This window comes from Podarcis vaucheri, assembly GCF_965113315.1.
Source record: "Podarcis vaucheri genome assembly, chromosome: 5".
NCBI lineage: Eukaryota > Metazoa > Chordata > Lepidosauria > Squamata > Lacertidae > Podarcis > Podarcis vaucheri.
In genome coordinates, this window is record NC_138763.1 from 94670666 (window position 1) to 94690550 (window position 19885).

The 19885-nt window shown below is 47.4% G+C and overlaps 1 protein-coding gene across 2 annotated transcripts in view; it reads left to right on the forward strand.

The window, feature by feature from the left end:
* Positions 1-19885, forward strand: part of WDFY4 (WDFY family member 4) — a 202852-nt gene that overhangs the window by 162193 nt on the left and 20774 nt on the right. For both annotated transcript variants that reach the window (XM_082222996.1, XM_082222997.1), the window contains 7 exons: positions 922-964; positions 1843-1962; positions 3567-3684; positions 6253-6362; positions 11693-11846; positions 17161-17252; positions 19349-19561. In XM_082222996.1, the coding sequence (XP_082079122.1) occupies positions 922-964; positions 1843-1962; positions 3567-3684; positions 6253-6362; positions 11693-11846; positions 17161-17252; positions 19349-19561 (850 nt within the window). The remainder of the gene's footprint in view (positions 1-921; positions 965-1842; positions 1963-3566; positions 3685-6252; positions 6363-11692; positions 11847-17160; positions 17253-19348; positions 19562-19885) is intronic.

Here is a 19885-nt window from a genome sequence, read left to right on the forward strand (position 1 = left end):
AAACCCCCGGCCATTCCTCTTTGTTGGAACACAGTGCTCTGTGTGCTGTATAACCTGCCTTCCACTTTCTACATTAACCTGCTCAGCGTCTGCACATGGAATGGGAACCATAATATTGTCCTTTGCCTCAGGCGGCAATATGCCTTGGGCTGCCCCTGCTCACCAGCAATGGTGACTATTCCAGTACAGAGGTTTGGTTGTCCCATTTCACCTGTGTTGTAACTCTCTCTTTTTTTGGGGGGGGGGGACCATTAGTGGTCTCAGTCATGTCCAAACTATTGCTATGCAACAATTTTTTAAAAAAAAATAATCATAAAATTTATACTTGATTTTTAAAACTCTCGATGTGGTTTACAAAAAGATAAGACAACAGAATCAAGAAAAGTTCACATACAAAAGCATACTAAAGTTGAAACTTTAATAACAGATTAAAATTAACTTTCTAAGCATCTGGATAGGCATTCTAAACAAGAATGTTTTTAGCAAGCTCTGAAAAGAGTACAAGTGGATCTCAATAGGCAGGAAGTTCCAAAGTGCAAATGCTGCCACAATTAATGAAAAGTGGGGTATAAATTTAAAAAGAAGTAAGCACAACTAGCTGATACAGTGGTACCTTGGTTCTCAAACGTAATCCGTTCCGGGAGTCCATTCGACTCCTGGAACAGTTCAAAACCAAGGTGCGACTTCCGATTGGCTGCAGGAGCTTCCTGCACTCAATTGGAAGCTGCATCGGATGTTCCGCTTCCGAAAAACGTTCGCAAACCGGAACACTTGCTTCCGGGTTTGCGGTGTCTGGGAGCTGATTTGTTCAGCAACTAAGCCATTTGGGAACCAAGGTTCCACTGTCCTGGCCTTTGCCACTGCTCCTTTGTCACAGCAGAAATTCTCAGCGTGATCTTTTTCCTCTTCCTTTTTTTGCAGGAGAAGCGCTGGAAGGGAGAAGACGATGCTCTTGAAGTGGCAGGTAAAGAAATGGAAACCCCTGGTTTCAAACTAACTTTGAAACCAACGAGCAGCAAGTCACAGTGCATAAAATAACACAACACAGGTTGAGAAACGAAGACACACAACTTATAAAATTATTTCCTTTTTTTAAAAATCTCAGCACCACCCGCATCCCTAAGCAACCTATAAGCCACTCTAAAATAAACATGCACAGACTACAATGTGTGAAACGGACAATCAGTTATGAGTAACTTCCTTCACAATGCATATTCGCGTAAATAATGATCACCGTATACCAGGCATAGGCAAACTCAACCCTCCAGATGTTTTGGGACTACAGTTCCCATCATCCCTGACCACTGGTCCTGTTAGCTAGGGATGATGGGAGATGTAGTCCCAAAACATCTGGAAGGCCAAGTTTGCCTATGCCTGCAGGGCATTGACTGTTCCTGACTTCCTTGGTAGGCTGAAGGAGGACAAAAGAAGCTTCTTCATACCATGCTTTATTGATTTATGGAGTTCACTTCTAGGAGGTATCCCGACGGCCACTAACTTAAATGGTTGTGTAGGGTTTTTCTTTAATGATTAGGCAAATTGACGGAGGTGACTAGGTCCGTCACTGGCTGTGAGCTACAATAGCCAAATGGAACCTCTCTAAGCGGAGACAGCAGATCACTGAATCCCAGAGAGTGGGGCCAGTAGACCCTCCTGGCAAGGTGAGAGATCAAAGAAATGAAGCATGTGAGGTCTGTGAGATAGAACCTCTTTCCAAGAAGAAGCCACATCCAGAACCAGAACCCATTCGTGTTAGAAAATGATACCTTCATTCTCCGAGAGGACGTAACTGTTAGTGGAGATTTTCTATGGTCAGTAATCCTTGCTTCTGTGTCATGGCAGAGGAGAGAGATCAGCAACTTTGACTACCTCATGTACCTGAACACTCTGGCCGGGCGCACCTACAGCGACCTCATGCAGTACCCAGTGTTTCCGTGGGTGCTTGCTGACTATCACTCCCAGGTGAGTCGTCATTCTTTCTTTCTTATAAAAAACCAGCATCTTTATTGAAAATTCAAAAAGTACATAACTATATGTGCACCAGACATGGTGAAGAGAAAACAAAGAGGACGGGGGGGGGGGGGTTCCAAAACTGCATTATTTTACAAGGTTCTTATTGTACTTCATGGGACGTGGGTGGCGCTGTGGGTTAAACCACAGAGCCTAGGACTTGCCGATCAGAAGGTTGGCGGTTCGAATCCCCATGATGGGGTGAGCTCCCATTGCTCGGTCCCTGCTCCTGTCAACCTAGCAGTTCAAAAGCATGTCAAAGTGCAAGTAGATAAATAGGTACCGCTCCGGCGGGAAGGTAAACGGTGTTCTCGTGCGCTACTCTGTTTCGCCAGAAGCGGCTTAGTCATGCTGGCCACATGACCTGGAAGCTGTACGCCGGCTCCCTCGGCCAGTAAAACGAGATGAGCGCCGCAACCTCAGAGTCGGTCATGACTGGACCTAATAGTCAGGGGTCCTTTTACCTTTACCTATTGTACTTCACCAGATCCTAACCTATTACAGTATTTGTAGAATGGATGCCAAATGCCACTGGATTTGTCCACGGCGAGTCTGCGTTTATATGCAAGTTGTTCATATGTTGCAAGTTTGTGTAGGTCTTCAATCCAATCGTAGAAGGGAGCCACATTTTTATTGTTTCAATTCATCAGTATCAGTCTTTTTCCCTTGGTAAGGGCATGAAAAGTCCATTCATATTGTCCTTTTGTAAGGCTCCATGTGCTGGGCATATAATTCAATAGGATAATTTGCTCTGTAGAGGTAAGGTTGTTCCATACAGTTCTGTTGATGGTTTCAGTTACCTTCTGCCAAAAATCTTTCAATATAGGACAATGAAAAAACATATGTTTTAGAGAAGCATTATCCCTATTGCATCTCCAACCATTAGATACCTTAGATATCTTTATAAAACAAACGTAATGGGGTCAGGTAAAAGGTAAAGGGACCCCTGACCATTAGGTCCAGTCGTTACCGACTCTGGGGTTGCGGCGCTCATCTTGCTTTATTGGCTGAGGGAGCCGGTGTACAGCTTCCGGGTCATATGGCCAGCATGACTAAGCCACTTCTGGTGAACCAGAGCAGCGCTCGGAAACACCGTTTACCTTCCCGCTGGAGCGGTACCTATTTATCTACTTGCACTTTGACGTGCTTTCGAACTGCTAGGTTGGCAGGAGCAGGGACCGAGCAACGGGAGCTCACCCCGTGGCGGGGATTCGAACTGCCGACCTTCTGATTGGCAAGTCCTAGGCTCTGTGGTTTAACCCACAGTGCCACCTGTGTCCTGTAATGGGGTCCAGTATATTCTAAATATTACTTTTTGTTGGCTGAGCCTCAATTTAAGATCCAGAGACACCCTTGTTATAAAACAGTTCCCCACTGTGTGGTTGAAACTGAGATCAAGGTGAGTCTTCACTCTTCCAAGCCTACCATTCTTTCATAGGCGGAATGGGGGGGGGATTTTTGGAGTATTGCTATTGGGCTTCTTTGTCGGGGATTAGCGTTGCCTCCTCGCTGTGTTTTGGCTACATGAGAAAGATCTATTTGTGTTTACGTGCCAGACTCTGGACCTTACCAATCCCAGCGCCTTTCGCGACTTCACCAAGCCCATGGGGGCACAAACCAGAGAGAGGAAAAGGAAATTTCTCCAGCGTTATGAAGAAGTAGAGAAGAGTGAAGGTATTTGTCCCATTTCTACCCCCACTTTCTGTATATGTTGGGAAGAACCAGGAGTATAAATTATAATTATAATTATAAATTAACTCCTGTTTCTTCCCAACTTTATACTATATAATGTGGTTATGATGTGGTACTGCACCAGCAATAACTAGGTCAGGGATAGGCAACCTAAGGCCCAGGGGCCAGATGTGGCCCAATCGCCTTCTAAATCCGGCCCGTGGATGGTCCTGGAATCAGTGTGTTTTTACATGAGTAGAATGTGTCCTTTTATTTAAAAAGCATCTCTGGGTTATTTGTGGGGCACAGGAATTTGTTCATTCCCCCCCCCCCAAATATAATCCGACCCACCACATGGTCTGAGGGACGGTGGACTGGCCCACGGCTGAAAAAGGTTGCTAACCCCTGAACTAGGCAATAAGTTGTCAAGGAGCTGTCAAGGAGACAAGTCATCCACAGGACAGGCACACACACAGGAGACAATTAGCTCTTTATTAACAGAAAATAACAACACAGCAGAGTCATAGAATCATAGAATCATAGAGTTGGAAGAGACCACAAGGGCCATCGAGTCCAACCCCCTGCCAAGCAGGAAACACCATCAGAGCACTCCTGACATATGGTTGTCAAGCCTCTGCTTAAAGACCTCCAAAGTAGGAGACTCCACCACACTCCTTGGCAGCAAATTCCACTGTCGAACAGCTCTTACTGTCAGGAAGTTCTTCCTAATGTTTAGGTGGAATCTTCTTTCTTGTAGTTTGGGTCCATTGCTCCGTGTCCGCTTCTCTGGAGCAGCAGAAAACAACCTTTCTCCCTCCTCTATGTGACATCCTTTTATATATTTGAACATGGCTATCATATCACCCCTTAACCTCCTCTTCTCCAGGCTAAACATGCCCAGCTCCCTTAGCCGTTCCTCATAAGGCATCGTTTCCAGGCCTTTGACCATTTTGGTTGCCCTCCTTTGGACACGTCCTCTGGTTCACCATAATCCAGCTAAGCTGTCGCTGAACCTGACCACTAGCTCCACTCTTCCCTCTCTAGCCTTTTCTCTGGATCCCTACCAGGTAGACGAAGGCTGCGTCGAGGGGCTGGGCTCCTCCTCTGGGCCTTTCTGGCCCAATACAGTACTCAGGCAACATGCAGGACTCTCCTCGATTGGGGTGTCATCAAGGGGGAGGCAAATCAGGACTGGAACTGTCCTTCTGCCAACCTCTGACTCCTCTCTATCTGAGTCTGCACTTATACTGTGGCTCTCAGCCTCTAAGCTTGTCCTGGAAGGCCCTCCTTCTCCTGACCTCCCCCCCTTGATCACTCAACCCCCCTGCTTCTAGCACCTCCTGGTTCGTCTCTTCAGCAGACTGCTCTTCAGTGTTCCACCACCAGGGCCGTCTTAACCATAGGTGTTAGAGGTGCAGGGCTCTCAGGGACACCAAGCTGAGAGTCCGGGGTCCGAGAGTTTGAGCCCGGGGAAGAGCACCGTGGTGGGCTCTTCTGCTGTGGGCAGCTCTGTGCCGCAAGTTCAGGGGCGAGCAAGCCAGCAAGGCATTGAGGTGGCTGGCGGCTGGCTCTGTCCTCCTGCGTGCCTGGGATTGGCATAGGGCCTCTGTACCCTGCTCTGCCCTGCCTGCGCACCTCAACAATTAAGTAGTGGGTAGACACAGCAGACGACACAGAGATTTCTCCAGGTAGTTCTTTTTAAGTAAGCTGGAACTGAACTGAACAACAAACAGCTCAGCCAGCCTGTTTTTATAGGCAGCCGGCTGTCAACATTGCAACAACAACAGCCCAGGGTTTCCCGCCTAAATTAACTTATGTGGACCTGAGTGAAAACTATATACACAATACTTCAATACATAACATCAACGGCCGGCCCAAAGCACGTTGCCTTAAAAAAGGTTGACGACTCCCCTAAAAAATCCTTTAAAAAAGGTTGACAACTCTGGGCAACCTGCAGGGGGGGGGGGCACCAAGCGGATTTTTGCACTCTAGCACCACATATGTCAGTTCCTAATGTAAATGAAGGATGTTGCAGCTGGCCCTGCAACCCCTTTGCCATTCCTAAATGTGGGGTACACTTTGGATCACAGTTCTTCCGGGCATTTCTTTGAACTTATTGACTTCTGAAATTTTTAGCCCATCTTTCACTAGCTAGCAGATATTCCCAAGCTTATGAAAGGCAAATACAGTGGTACCTCAGGTTACAGACGCTTCAGGTTACAGACTCCGCTAACCCAGAAATAGTACCTCGGGTTAAGAACTTTGATTCAGGATGAGAACAGAAATCATGCGGTGGCGGGAGGCCCCATTAGCTAAAGTGGTACCTCAAGTTAAGAACAGTTTCAGGTTAAGAACGGACCTCCAGAACGAATTAAGTTCTTAACCCAAGGTACCACTGTATATATTTTTAAAGGGAAGACCTTGGGCTGTCCTATGCTCAGGCTTATGACTGCCATTAGCTCCTAGAGAGCTGGTGCAATTGAGATCTGGCCAGTCAAGGTATGGCAGGCCTTTGAATGTCACATGTGGTAATTGTAGTTTGCAAAATAGCTAATGGATCCACATTTGCAGGTAACCTCTCAGCCCAGTGCCATTACTGCACCCACTACTCTTCGGCAATCATTGTGGCCTCCTACCTGGTTCGCATGGAGCCTTTCAACCAGATCTTCTGCTCATTGCAGGTAGGCAGTCGACTTCCATGCAGGGCTGGTTGCAGCCAAAATTGTGAATACGATGATCAAATCCTGCACTTAAGCCATCCCAACCCCCCAGTGCTGACTGTCCCTTGACCAACTCTGGCATCAGTTGCGTGTTTGTGGAGGGTTGCCAAGCCACAGGTGTAGCAAACTGGAAAATCTTGGGGCATGCTACTGTTTGTTGGGACCTGTCTGGGGAGACAATGAAGGACCATTCTGTTGGGCCTCGGTACAAACTGTTGGAAGGTTGCTGTAGCTATAAAGACCGATTTGGGAGGTTTTTAATGGTTGATGTTTTTAATTTTTTGTGGGGAGCTACCCAGAGCAGCTGGGACAACCCAATCAGATGGGCTGCATTTAAATGATAAAGTATGTAAAGTAAATAATAAAATAAGTAAAGAGTTTAATTCTAAACCAATAATATTAGTACATGCGACTTTGAAAAGCAATTAATTTTTGCTTATCTGTACATTGAATTGTTAATTTTTTTATGATATTGTGATATTAAAATGAAGTGAATGTTTTCCCCCCAAAGAATTGCTTCTATTTTTTAATAGATATTTATTGAGATTTTTCCATTTTAATACATTAAAAAACCAAAAACAAAAAACAAAAAAGAAAACATAAACAGTTTACAATCCATATTTTTCTATAACATATTTCCCTGACTTCCCCACACCTCCCCTTCTTATATTCCAATTCGAATTGTTGGTTCAGCAAGTTCTTATCCCCAATTTTTAACCTTTTTGTATTTAGTTCATTTTTTTAAAAAAAGCCAGTTTTACAACGTCAAAATTTATACATCAATGCTCATTCTTAAATCCTTTTTCTAAAGTCGACCCAAGTTCCCTTCCACGAATTCCCCACTTTTCCTACTAATAACAAAACAGAAGAAAAAGAAGAAAAATGGATTATAATTATGTATAATTATATACATAACTTGGATCCCCAAACCCCACCCCATCCCCTTTCCCGGTTTCAATCCCCAACAAATGTCCATCAATCTTAATCTGCTATCAGCCTGGAGATCTCACGTCCGAGGCTCTTAATTCTCTCTCAGTTCCTCTCTGCCGGTTTTTTTGATAGTCCTTAGTATTAAACAGCAGATCTCGGAGACGCTCTGGCCCAATAGGGACAATGTTTCTTCCAGCCAGACCTCCATACTTAAAAGTGGAGCCCAAATCTTGTTTCTTACTCCTTTCAAGTCCAAATGTCCCCAAAGCTCCAACTTTCACCTTAATCAAATTTGTAATCCTTGGGTCTTCAGATCTCCACATAAGGATATCTCACCATTCTTCAATCTCCAGTTTGGACCAGAATTATTATTTCTTCTTCTTCTTCTTCTTCTTCTTCTTCTTCTTCTTCTTCTTCTTCTTCTTCTTCTTCTTCTTCTCCTTCTTCTCCTCCTCCTCCTCCTCCTCCTCCTCCTCCTCCTCCTCCTCCTTCTTCTTCTTCTTCTTCTTCTTCTTCTTCTTCAACAACAACATGTTTTCTTGCAGCTGAGGCAGATGAAGGTGTAACCTTGTGCTGCTGCAAGTCCCCCGTGATGTTTCTTCTCTCTGCGCTCCTCCCAACAAGAAGAAATACCTTGGTTCCTCCCCGCGTTGCAGAGGGTTGGAGAGGGTGGCTTATCCAAGTCTGGGGATGCAAATGTGTCTGCCAGCCACTTTAGCCCAGAGTCTGAATGTTTTGCAGCCATTCCTCCTAAAATAAGTAATGACCACTCCCTGCATAAAACAGGGGGCGCCCTTTGCGTGGATGCACGCAGCCCCTGGACCTGGAGCAGCTCCATCAGCACAGGCTTGGCTTTGCCTTCCCCAGGTGGGATACCTGGAGGTCTCCGCCTACCTCAGTCAGTTGTCCAATCCTGCCTGGGGGAAGGGTTGCCAAGGAGACCAGGCCAGGTAGGGGAGGGATTACCTGCCCACACAATAGAGGGAGGATCTTACCTGGGAATCCTCAGTTGGCTCCAGAGCTTCTCCCATCGTACCCACCCTCAGTTAAGTCTTATTTTGCAGGTTAACATTTCTTCACAGGTATGTGGGCGCTGCTACGTCAAGGTCGCTGTTAAAGGGCCGGAAAGGAATTTCCCTGCATTGGCAGGTTTTGCCTTTCCCGTAGCAAAACGTCACAACTTTGGCGGTATCAGGCCTTGGGCGGAATCCTTTAGTCTATCTTCCTCTTTGTAGCGGCGATACCAGGGTTCCCCGTTAAAGGGGTTTTCTGAGGGGAGGCGTTGACCGTACGCCGAGAGGTCGTCATTGCTCTCCCCTGCGGCGGCGGCGTAACGAGGGCGGCTGTCTCTGCTTGAACATATGTTCTTCAGAGCCGGCTCATCACCTCCCCACACACTGGATAACCCTGATGTTCCCTAGGTCCCCGGCTGGAGACTGGGGAGGGATAAACGCCCAATGCCTGAGCCAAGGTCTACCCACATCTGAAATATAATAAAGTTGTGGCCAATTTAATCCCATAGCACGCTGTCTTGAGTCGTTAGTCAACATGACACCTGGCTTGAGAGCAGTACATGTGAAAAGGATCTAGGAGTCTTGGTTGACCACAAACTTGACATGAGCCAACAGTGTGACGCGGCAGCTAAAAAAGCCAATGCAATTCTGGGCTGCATCAATAGGAGTATAGCATCTAGATCAAGGGAAGTAATGATGCCACTGTATTCTGCTCTGGTCAGACCTCACCTGGAGTACTGTGTCCAGTTCTGGGCACCACAATTCAAGAAGGACACTGACAAACTGGAACGTGTCCAGAGGAGGGCAACCAAAATGGTCAAAGGCCTGGAAACGATGCCTTATGAGGAACGGCTAAGGGAGCTGGGCATGTTTAGCCTGGAGAAGAGGAGGTTAAGGGGTGATATGATAGCCATGTTCAAATATATAAAAGGATGTCACATAGAGGAGGGAGAAAGGTTGTTTTCTGCTGCTCCAGAGAAGCGGACACGGAGCAATGGATCCAAACTACAAGAAAGAAGATTCCACCTAAACATTAGGAAGAACTTCCTGACAGTAAGAGCTGTTCGGCAGTGGAATTTGCTGCCAAGGAGTGTGGTGGAGTCTCCTACTTTGGAGGTCTTTAAGCAGAGGCTTGACAACCATATGTCAGGAGTGCTCTGATGGTGTTTCCTGCTTGGCAGGGGGTTGGACTCGATGGCCCTTGTGGTCTCTTCCAACTCTATGATTCTATGATTCTATGATTCTATGACGGGGGAGGGGGCACCCGGGATCTAGGGGACTCCGCCTGTCCACGCAATGGCTGCAGGCTAGAAGAGCCCTGAATTCACATGTCTTGAATTGAGGAGAGAAGAGGCAGGAGGGTTTTTTTTGGTCTTGTTTTTGCTAACAGCTCATAAAGTTGTTTGGGGCTTTCTCCCGTTCTTCCTTTCTGCATTCCGAGAGGAGGAGAGCCGACTAATTCTGATATAAATATATGCAAATACATTTATTAATATAAGAAATACTGCAAATCAGTTATTGCTTTCTTTATAAATAATACAGGCTTATGTTTAAAAAGATATTACTTCCTCCAAAATGCATTAGACAGCTGCAAAAAAATTACATTTTTCTAGATGGTAATATCTTTAACCGGATTTGCGGCACTAACAACATTTCCTATGTAGATATTATTTTTATTTAATACAGGTAACCTTTTTATTACGAATCACATTGTTTCTCTGGAGGTTACCATCACCTTTCATAAAAGCTGTAAAAGCAAATGAAGAAGTGTCAGTCTAAGCACAGCCGTGTGTATGCAGATGAGATACACGTTTCGAAGAGAGACTTCAAGGAGAAACTTGTTAGCTTTTGGTTTCTAAATATGGTCTGCCTGTCTACTAACATGCTTCAGTTTTCCACTGAAATTTGACTCTGAGGGTTGATGCCTGTTAATGATTAACTTCGCAGTGACCTTGAAAGTACGGCTTCTTGTATTTCGCACTGACAGGGCACACAGCAGACATCACTCCCTGCGATTAAGTACAAAATCTGACCTGGGCAGCCCAGCCAAGCCCAGAGCTGAAATTACAGGGGTGGCGCTGTGGGTTAAACCACAGAACCTAGGGCTTGCCGATCAGAAGGTCGGTGGTTCAAATCCCCGCCACTGGGTGAGTTCCCGTTGCTCAGTCCCTGCTCCTGCCAACCTAGCAGTTCAAAAGCACATCAAAGTGCAAGTAGATAAATAGGTACCATTCCGGCGGGAAGGTAAACGGCGTTTCTGTGTGCTGCTCTGGTTCGCCAGAAGCAGCTTAGTCATGCTGGCCACATGACCCGGAAGCTGTATGCTGGCTCCCTCGGCCAATAAAGCGAGATGAGCACCGCAACCCCAGAGTCGGCCACGACTGGACCTAATAGGCAGGGGTCCCTTTACCTTTACCTTTACTCCCCTCTTACCTTTTGTGACGTCTCCCTTCCCACTGTTTTAAAATGACATCAAAAGTTACAACTGGTGCAAAGTCAGGAGGAATTTTCCATTTCGCTAATAATAATAATAAATAAATAAATTTGTATTTATACCCCGCCCTTCCTGGTTCAAAAACCGAGCTCAGGGCGGCTAACAACAAATTTCAAACACTTAATTGCAAAAGCAGCATAAAATACAGTATAAAAACATGAATAACAATAAAATTCAAAGTTCAGAAATCAATTTAGGGGAAATACATCTAATAAGCATTAGATAATCCCCAGGGCTAGCTGGCCAGGGGAGAATTAGCTGTGGGATCTTCATAAAAGGGGTAGGGGGAGGGAAGAGAAGGGAAATAGAAGATCAGGCTGAATTCAAATTAAAGGCCAGGCGGAATAGCTCTGTCTTACAGGCCTGACAAGAGGAGGTTAAATCCTGAAGGGCCCTAGTCCCATGGGACAGAGCATTCCACCAGGTCGGAGCCATCACTGAGAAGGCCCTGGCCCTGGTGGGCTAAGGGCCCCCTATGATTTCATACCCTCCAACATTTCTCCCATGTAAATAAGGACATCCTGTTCCATACCCTCCAACATTCCTCTGATGAAAGTAGGGATTAAAAGCGGGACATTCCAGGATCAAACCAGAAACCGGGGCAGATTCTGTAAATCCAGGGTTGTCCCTGGACAATATGGACACTTGGAGGGTCTGTAATTTGAGTAGTGTGCCGGTCATCAGGTTTGTGGGTGGCATCAGCTGGTGGCACCATCTTTCTCTGTCCAAAGAAACGAGAGTTTCTCAGCCAGTGATCATCAACCCCTGTAGGTAACACATTTTCAAAGAGGGCCGGAAACTAATTCAACCTTGCAACTTTCCCTGTCGCTCTCTCTTTCATCCCACCAACCAAGGGAGGTGGTTTTGATGTTGCCGAGAGAATGTTCCATAGCATGAAGAGCACCTGGGACTCGGCCTCAAGAGATAACATGACGGACGTGAGGGAGCTCATCCCTGAGTTTTTTTACCTCCCCGAATTCTTAACAAACTGCAACCAGTTTGCACTCGGTAAGTATTTATGCGCTGCTGAATTTTCGCCTGCAAATAATTTGGGAGCAAAAGTAACTTTGAGGAAGTTGAAATGTGCTGTTGGGGCTGGGAAAGGCCTTTCATATTCCCGCTGTATTTTCATGGCTGCTTGCAACCCAGACCAATTACTCTCATGGCAACATTTCCCCCCATTCACATCCCACATATAGTTGCAGGATTTCTTCCTGACAAGTGTGTCATGAATTGCAGAAGGAACGTGGTGATAGGATAGTGCAGGGGCCAGCAAACTTTTTCAGCAGGGGGCCGGTCCACTGTCCCTCAGAACTTGTGGGGGGCCGGACTTTATTTTTTTTGGGGGGGAGTGAATGAATTCCTATGCCCCACAAATAACCCAGAGATGCATTTTAAATAAAAGGGCACATTCTACTCATGTAAAAACATGCTGATTCCAGGACCGTCTGCGGGCCGGATTTAGAAGGCGATTGGGCCAGATCCGGCCCCTGGGCCTTAGTTTGCCTACCCATGGTATAAAGGTAAAGGGACCCCTACCATTAGGTCCAGTCGTGACCGACTCTGGGGTTGTGGCGCTCATCTCGCTTTACTGGCCGAGGGAGCCGGCGTACAGCTTCCGGGTCATGTGGCCAGCATGACTAAGCCGCTTCTGGCGAACCAGAGCAGTGCATGGAAACGCCGTTTACCTATTTATCTACTTGCACTTTGATGTGCATTCAAGCTGCTAGGTTGGCAGGAGCTGGGACCGAGCAACGGGAGCTCACCCCATCGCGGGGATTCGAACCGCCGACCTTCTGATCGGCAAGTCCTAGGCTCTGTGGTTTAACCCACAGGGCCACCCACATTCCTATCCATGGTATAGTGCCATGTAAACAAATTATAGTTTTGAAAAACTAGCTAGCTTTGCCCCCTCTGTCATGTGCTCATGGCTGGTCTCACTGCCCGCCACACACTGAAAGATGGACACAGGGGTGTAGCATTTGTGTGTGTGTGTGTGTGTCAGGGGTGCTGCGGCCCCAGAAGCACAATTTTTAGGAGGAGCAAACCAGGCACCCCCAGCGCAGCCTGGGATGGCGTTCCCCTCCACAGGTGTCACCACACTGGGGGGTGGGATCTGCCTACAAAGGGGCACTTTGGCTGGCCGGGCTCTCCCCTGTATGGGTGGGCAGGTGGCACTTTGCTCCAGTGGGGAGGTGGGCAACCTGCCAGCATACCCCTGGGTGTGTGTGCTCACCTACCTGCCCCGGGCACTGGCAACCAATGCTAAGCCACTGGATGAACGTCTCCAACAGGGGGCTTGCATTCATGAAGGCTCCCTGTGCATTTTTGAACCTTGCGCATTCTGGGTCCTGACTCGCCCAAGGAGCGCCACACTGCAGTTGTTTGCACCCCAATGTGCAATGAGAACAATGTGCCCTCAAAATGTTATGGCCCTGCCAGGATGCCCATTGGAATGCCTATTTTCCTGCACCTTTTGACATCTAGACCAGTGTTTCCCAACCTTTTTTGGGCAAAGGCACACTTGTTTGATGAAAAAAATCTCGAGGCACACCACCATTACAGCCCCGTGACGTCAGCGTGCAGCGTCACGCCGGGAGGGACGCACAAAAGTGTAAGTTTCAATTTTTTCCCTCCCCCTTGCCGGGGAACCTCCAAGCTTTGGGGGTGGGGGGGGAGGAGGCAGCAAAGCGAGGGACTGAGGGACTCCTCCAACGACAAGGGTTGGGGAAGAAGAGAAAGGGCTATTCCGCTCCAGTCACGGGAGGGGAATATGTACTGGCCCAACTGGTGTGCGGTCTTCAGAAAGCGGGGTGCGGGAAGGAAGCCTAGGCTCAGGGTCCACCGACCTCGGCGGAGAAAGGCAACAACCAAAGCCTCCCGACGGTTTCGGGGGAGACGTTCAGAGCTTCCCTGGGAGTTTCTCAGCCTGCCTTTCGGAGGAAGAGGCGGAGGGGGCCTGGGGATGGCGGTGGCCTCGGCCTCGCCCTCCCTCCGTCCCTCTACCTTTGTAGTGGACGCGCAGGTTGTTCTGCGAGAGGCCGATGTAGCTGAATTTGTCCTTCGGGCTCCAGGAGCGCGGCAGCGGCGTCTCCTGCTTGTCCACGGCCGGGTAGAGCCGCTTGAGGCGCCGCTTGAGCTCCTTCTCCTGCTCGTTCAGGGCTGGGTCGCCGCCGTGAGGGAAGGGCACCGGGGCACTGCTGCTGCTGCTGCTGCTGCCGCCGCTCCCGGCAGGCATGGGCCCAGCTGAGGCGGCGGCGGCTGTTGTGGTGGTGGCGGCGATAGCGGGCGGAGGAGGGGGCGGCGGCGGGGGAGGCGGCGGCGGGTGGAGCAGGAGGGCGGCCGAGGCCGGTGAGGGAGTAGGGTTGCCCGGGGCTTGAGGAGCCGTCGCCGGGAGTTGCTGCTGCTGCTGTTGCTGCTGCTGCCTGGACATGCCGGCCTCCTCCTCGTCCGCTGTCCCAAGTGAATTGAGAGGAGGCTTGAAAGAGGTGTAGTATAATATAAAACGGGAAGAGGAAGCCCCAAACCGGAGTGAGACCTGGGGAAGAAGGAAGAGGCGGCAAAGAGAGGCTCCGCTGCTTCGGCTGAGGGGCCCGACTGAGCTTGCGCGAAGGCGAGCAGGGGGGTTGGAAACAGACGGAGCCGATGACGAGCCGGCACGTGCGTGCAGCGGCTGGCCTCGTAGGGAGCTGAGGGGCGGGGCTTCCTTTCTGAAGGAGCTGAGGGTGGGGGTCCTCCGGTGCCTTCGGCAAAACGGCGCCGGCCCAGAGCGCTTCTAGGAGGCTGCCTTTGTGCGCGACGTAAAGCCCTCTTTCCCTCCCTCCAGCCCCGTGTCACCTGTGGAAAAGGGGGCTGGATCCAGTGACGCAACTCGGAAAACTGTTAGGGAAGCCAGAGCAGGAAAGTGAGTGGGGGCGGCGGCGCCGCTTTAACCCACGTTTCCTTTTTGAAAGAGAAACTTAAGTCAGTGTTTCCCAACCTTTTTTGGACTCGCCCGCCTCCCTCCAGGCAACATCTCGCGGCACACCAGGCAACATCTCGCGGCACACTAGTGTGCCGCGGAACACCGGTTGGGAAACACTGATCTAGACAACCACAAATCTGTGCTCAGATGTGCATTTTTTAATCGGAGGTGCAAAGCTGCAGGGAGGAGCCCAGACTCCATGCAGTCAGAAGTCTTAGGAGGTAATATTCCTTGGCATATAATCCCAGGATCAAAGGAAATATTCCCCCACCACCACCCTGCTCCCACCTCCAAGATGATTGCATCACTGGCACAGTTCTCATTACTAAAACAAAATAAGGAAGGAGGCACACAACGCAATATGGTTAATGTAGTGTCTTGCCCAAGTTGAACTAGATCAATTTCTGTTCATGAGTAAGGATCTATGAAATGTGCTGTTCCACCTTTGGATGAGCAGCAAAGAATCTCTCTTTGAGATCATTTATCATTTTGGAATGGTTTCTTCAGTGAGACTGAACAGTGTATTATTTGATTTACACACTTGTTGCATTCCTGCTGTTACGCTGTCTGTTTCTTGTTTATATAATGCATTCTCAATTATTTCTAAACTGTTTATGTTCCCCAGATGTATGAATTGTGTGGCACTGACATTTCAACGTTGTATCTTTTTACTATTATTATTTATGTATATCATTTCTATCTTGCTGATTTCCTCCTCTTTCTTATGCACATAATAATGTTATAGATTTTCTTTTTTTGGGGGGGACCCTCTAACCCCCAGAAATTTATAAATGGTAGCATTTTGATTATTTGGGATGTGAAGAGGGAAATACAAGCTGTAGAGGAATTCCGGAGCTAGGCAATGCAAAATGACCTGGCCAAGTCAGGGCCATTAAGGAACAATGCAGGGCTATTGAGAGCCATTGGCAATAAAGGAGAACTGTCCTCCCTCCCTTGTCCTGAGGTGTCAACAGAGACTGTGGGTTTGGAAGGCTGCCAGGGTAACTGGGTGTGAGGTGACAAGAAAAGAGTGTTTTTAGCAGGGTGTTCTGGGTAGAAGAAGAAAGACCAGGATCCATCTTGGGCAGGCTGGCTGAAGGCTGGCTGGAGAGATGCCTTGGACTCCATGGCTGCACTGCTATGGGGGACAAGCCCCTCTTAAAAGGACCATGCTGTAAGAGCTCCATGCAGACTGAAGGTGTAAATAGGTGAATAAACCATATTTCTTAAAGCAACGACAGTCTCCATTGTGTCTCAATTCTCCAAAGGACCACAGACCCTGGGTGAGTGCCTGGAACTCCACTCAGCAGAAAGAGGGGCAGGCACTCGACTTGTAACAAGAACTAGGGGAGATAGGTTAGGCCAAGAGAGAGAGAGAGAGAGAGAGAGAGAGAGAGAGAGAGAGTTGTCCAAGACTAGCCAGTCATCTGAGTGGAGATGTAAAACTGGTTCTCCCCAACCTAATGTGAAAACTGTAAACCTGCCTTCTCCAACATGTCGTGGAAAGGAGAGAGTACACGTGGATCAGCCTTCAGACAAGGTTAAACAACATTCAGGAATCAAATCCTTGACGCCTCCATGGAGGCGCAGGTTACAGCAACAGCCAAGGCGACATTTTTCCACCTTCGCCGCATCAAGCAGTTGGTTCCTTACCTTTCCTGCCCCGACCTGGCCACAGTGATCCATGTGACGGTCACCTCCAGGCTTGACTACTGTAATTCGCTCTACGCGGGGCTGCCCTTGAAGCTGCCCCAGAAACTCCAGCGGGTGCAGAATGCTGCAGCGAGGCTCCTCACGGGGTCTCTGCCATGGGAGCATATTCACCCAGTGCTTTTCCAGCTCCACTGGCTCCCGGTGGATTACAGGGTCAGATTTAAGGTTCTGCTTTTGACCTTTAAAGCCCTTCATGGCCTAGGACCCTCGTACCTACAGGACCGTCTCTCCCGGTATGCCCCACGGAAGACCTTAAGGTCCATAAATAGCAACACCCTAAGGAAGTCAGGTTAGCCTTTTCAACACTGGCCCCAGCCTGGTGGAACGCTCTGTCTCATGAGACCAGGGCCCTGCGGGATCTGATCTCTTTCCGCAGGGCCTGTAAGACAGAGTTGTTCCGCCTGGCATTTGGCTCAGAATCAGTTTGATTCTCTCCCCCTCTTTCTTTTTCCTTTCTCCTCCTATGAAGAGATTGCACCCTAATGTTTTAATTTTGTATCTTAATCTTTTAAATTGTATTTTAATCAGCTTGTTTTTATTATTGGTTATTAGTCGCCCTGAGCCCAGTCTTGGCTGGGGAGGGCAGAGTATAAATAAAAAAATATTATTATTATTATCAAATAATGTTTTTTTGGTCGCTTGCAGGAAGCTTGCAAGATGGGACCTCACTGGGTGACGTGCTGTTGCCACCCTGGGCAGAAGGAAGCCCTCATAAGTTTATCAGCTTGCATAGACAGGTCAGTATGACAAGGCATGCTGTTTGGATGTTTTGGGGGCTGATGGCCGATCAAAAATAGCACCACATATTTACGTCGAACTGAATGCCCGCTAAATTTGCTTTCTGGCCCAGGAGTAGTAATGGGGAGGATCCATGAAAAAAATATATATTAACGCTACCTTTTTTCTTTGTCTGCTGGCTACTGTTCACAGACACTCAGCACTCCCTCAGCCCTAACTCTGTTGGTCAGTTTTATATCTGCTTCATTTATTCTCAAGAGATTTCAGCCAAACTTTGATGCATTTATAGCTACAGTGGTACCTTGAGTTACCGGTACATACGCTTCAGGTTACATATGCTTCAGGTTACACACTCCGCTAACCCAGAAATAGTTCTTCAGGTTAAGAACTTTACTTCAGGATGAGAACAGAAATTGTGCTCCGGTGGCAGCAGCAGGAGGCCCCATTAGCTAAAGTGATGCTTCAGGTTAAGAACAGTTTCAGGTTAAGAACGGACCTCCGGAACGAATTAAGTACTTAACCCGAGGTGCCACTGTATTTGGAACTGGCTATTTGCCATGGACAAATGAATGAAGCACAATTTTGAGTGAGTTCATTCTCAAAAAAACCAAAAACATTTTCACAGTTCTTTAACAATGTGCCCACCTCCTACTAAAGTATCCCCAATGGAGGTCTCTCTTGATTCAGATGAAGATTTTTAAGAATCAAACCACCCCCCATTTGATTTAATCTACACTGAGGACAGTATCCAGAAAACCACTCTGCGCCGCTTCCATATTGTGAACTTGCTTTTGTGAAATGAGCCATTCTTTGGTACTCAATTTGGGAGACCTTTCATTTTTTTTTTTGTATGTACGGTAATTTTTATTTATTTATTCTAATTTACATTTCAAAATATTCATTTAAAAAACCTTCAGTCAACAACTTCCTTTCTTCTCTTTCCATGGTTCATTTTGCATACCATATACCCATGCATATTTTACATGAACTAAACCATTCAATATTCCATTGTTACATCCATCAAAACTTATTTAGAGTGTTGAATTTATCTTAACGCTACCAGTGTTTTTAAATGTACACAATTTTCACCTATATATTCAGTAAACATTTTCCAGTCTTCTTTAAACGTGTGTTCTTCTTGTTCTCTTATTCATATGTTAAGTCTGCAAGCTGTGCATATTCCATAGTTTATGTTGCCAGATGGGCGGGTATAAATAATAAATTATTATTATTGGTTGGGACATCGCTTGTTAGCAAAACACGGGCCGCATTAATGGCGTACATAAATAACCGTTTTTTGACACCTGGGAATTCTCCTCTGAATTATCCCCAACGAAAAGGACTCTGGGTTTTTTTTGGAAAGGTACTTTAAAAGATTTTTTTAAAATTCATTATACAGTGGTACCTCGGTTTACGAACTTAATCTGTTCCGGAAGTCCGTTCTTAAACCAAAACCATTCTTAAACCAAGGTGCGCTTTCCCTAATGAGGCCTCCCACCACCAGTGCCCTTCCACTGTTTGGATTCCGTTCTTAAACCAAGGTAAAGTTTGCAAACCAGGACAGTACTTCCGGTTCGTAAACAGGGCTGTTCTTAAACCGAGGTACCACTGTACAGTGGTACCTCGGGTTACATATGCTTCAGGTTACATACGCTTCAGGTTACAGACTCCACTCATCCAGAAATAGTACCTTGGGCTAAGAACTTTGCTTCACAATGAGAACAGAAATTGTGCTCCGGCGGCGCGGCAGCAGCAGGAGGCCCCATTAGCTAAAGTGGTGCTTCAGGTTAAGAACAGTTTCAGGTTAAGAACGGACCTCCAGAATGAATTAAGTACGTAACCAGAGGTACCACTGTATATCATTTCCAAATACTCTTTTACCTTTTTACATTTGACCCAAGAGATGGTATCTTTCCCTTCCATGTTTTCCATTGAAGACCAAAGCAATTTGTACATCTTGAGGGTTAACTCAGGGATTAGTGGTAGAGTCCACACTACTACATGGGCATTCCAGTAACACGGACCCTACCCACAAAGGCAAAATATAGGATGGTGTTCTCAGTAACAAGGTAACTCGGCAAGTATTGGGTTTCAGGCACTGGAGAGCGATTACGTCAGCAACCATATCCACCACTGGATAGACCTAATCTTTGGTTACAAGCAACGTGGCCCAGCTGCGGCGAAGGCTGTGAACGTCTTCCACCCCTATTTCTATGGGGATCAGGTGCACCCGGACAGCATCAGCGACCCACTCATCAAAAACACCGTCTTGGGGTTTGTCAGCAACTTCGGACAGATCCCGAAGCAGGTACAGTGCAGATGTGGGGGGAAAGTGAGTCACCAAGAGTCGAAAGCCTTCTCCAATTTGAACCCTGAGTGGGACGCAGAATTATAGGATTTTGCAGGATATCAGCAGCTACTGATGATCTAACCTGGGGATGCATCTGGGCTCCAGGTGGTAGGGCAATCTACCAGTAAAGTCCTGATTTGTTTCTTTCATCTTCAGCAGGTAGACTGCAAATTGAATATCTACCTTGGCTGAGAGCTTTTGCATGGATGCTGTATGCTTGAGGCTTTTTGAAATAGACTCGGAGTCGAGAGTGGATTTCATGCTCTTTATTCAGCTCCTAGT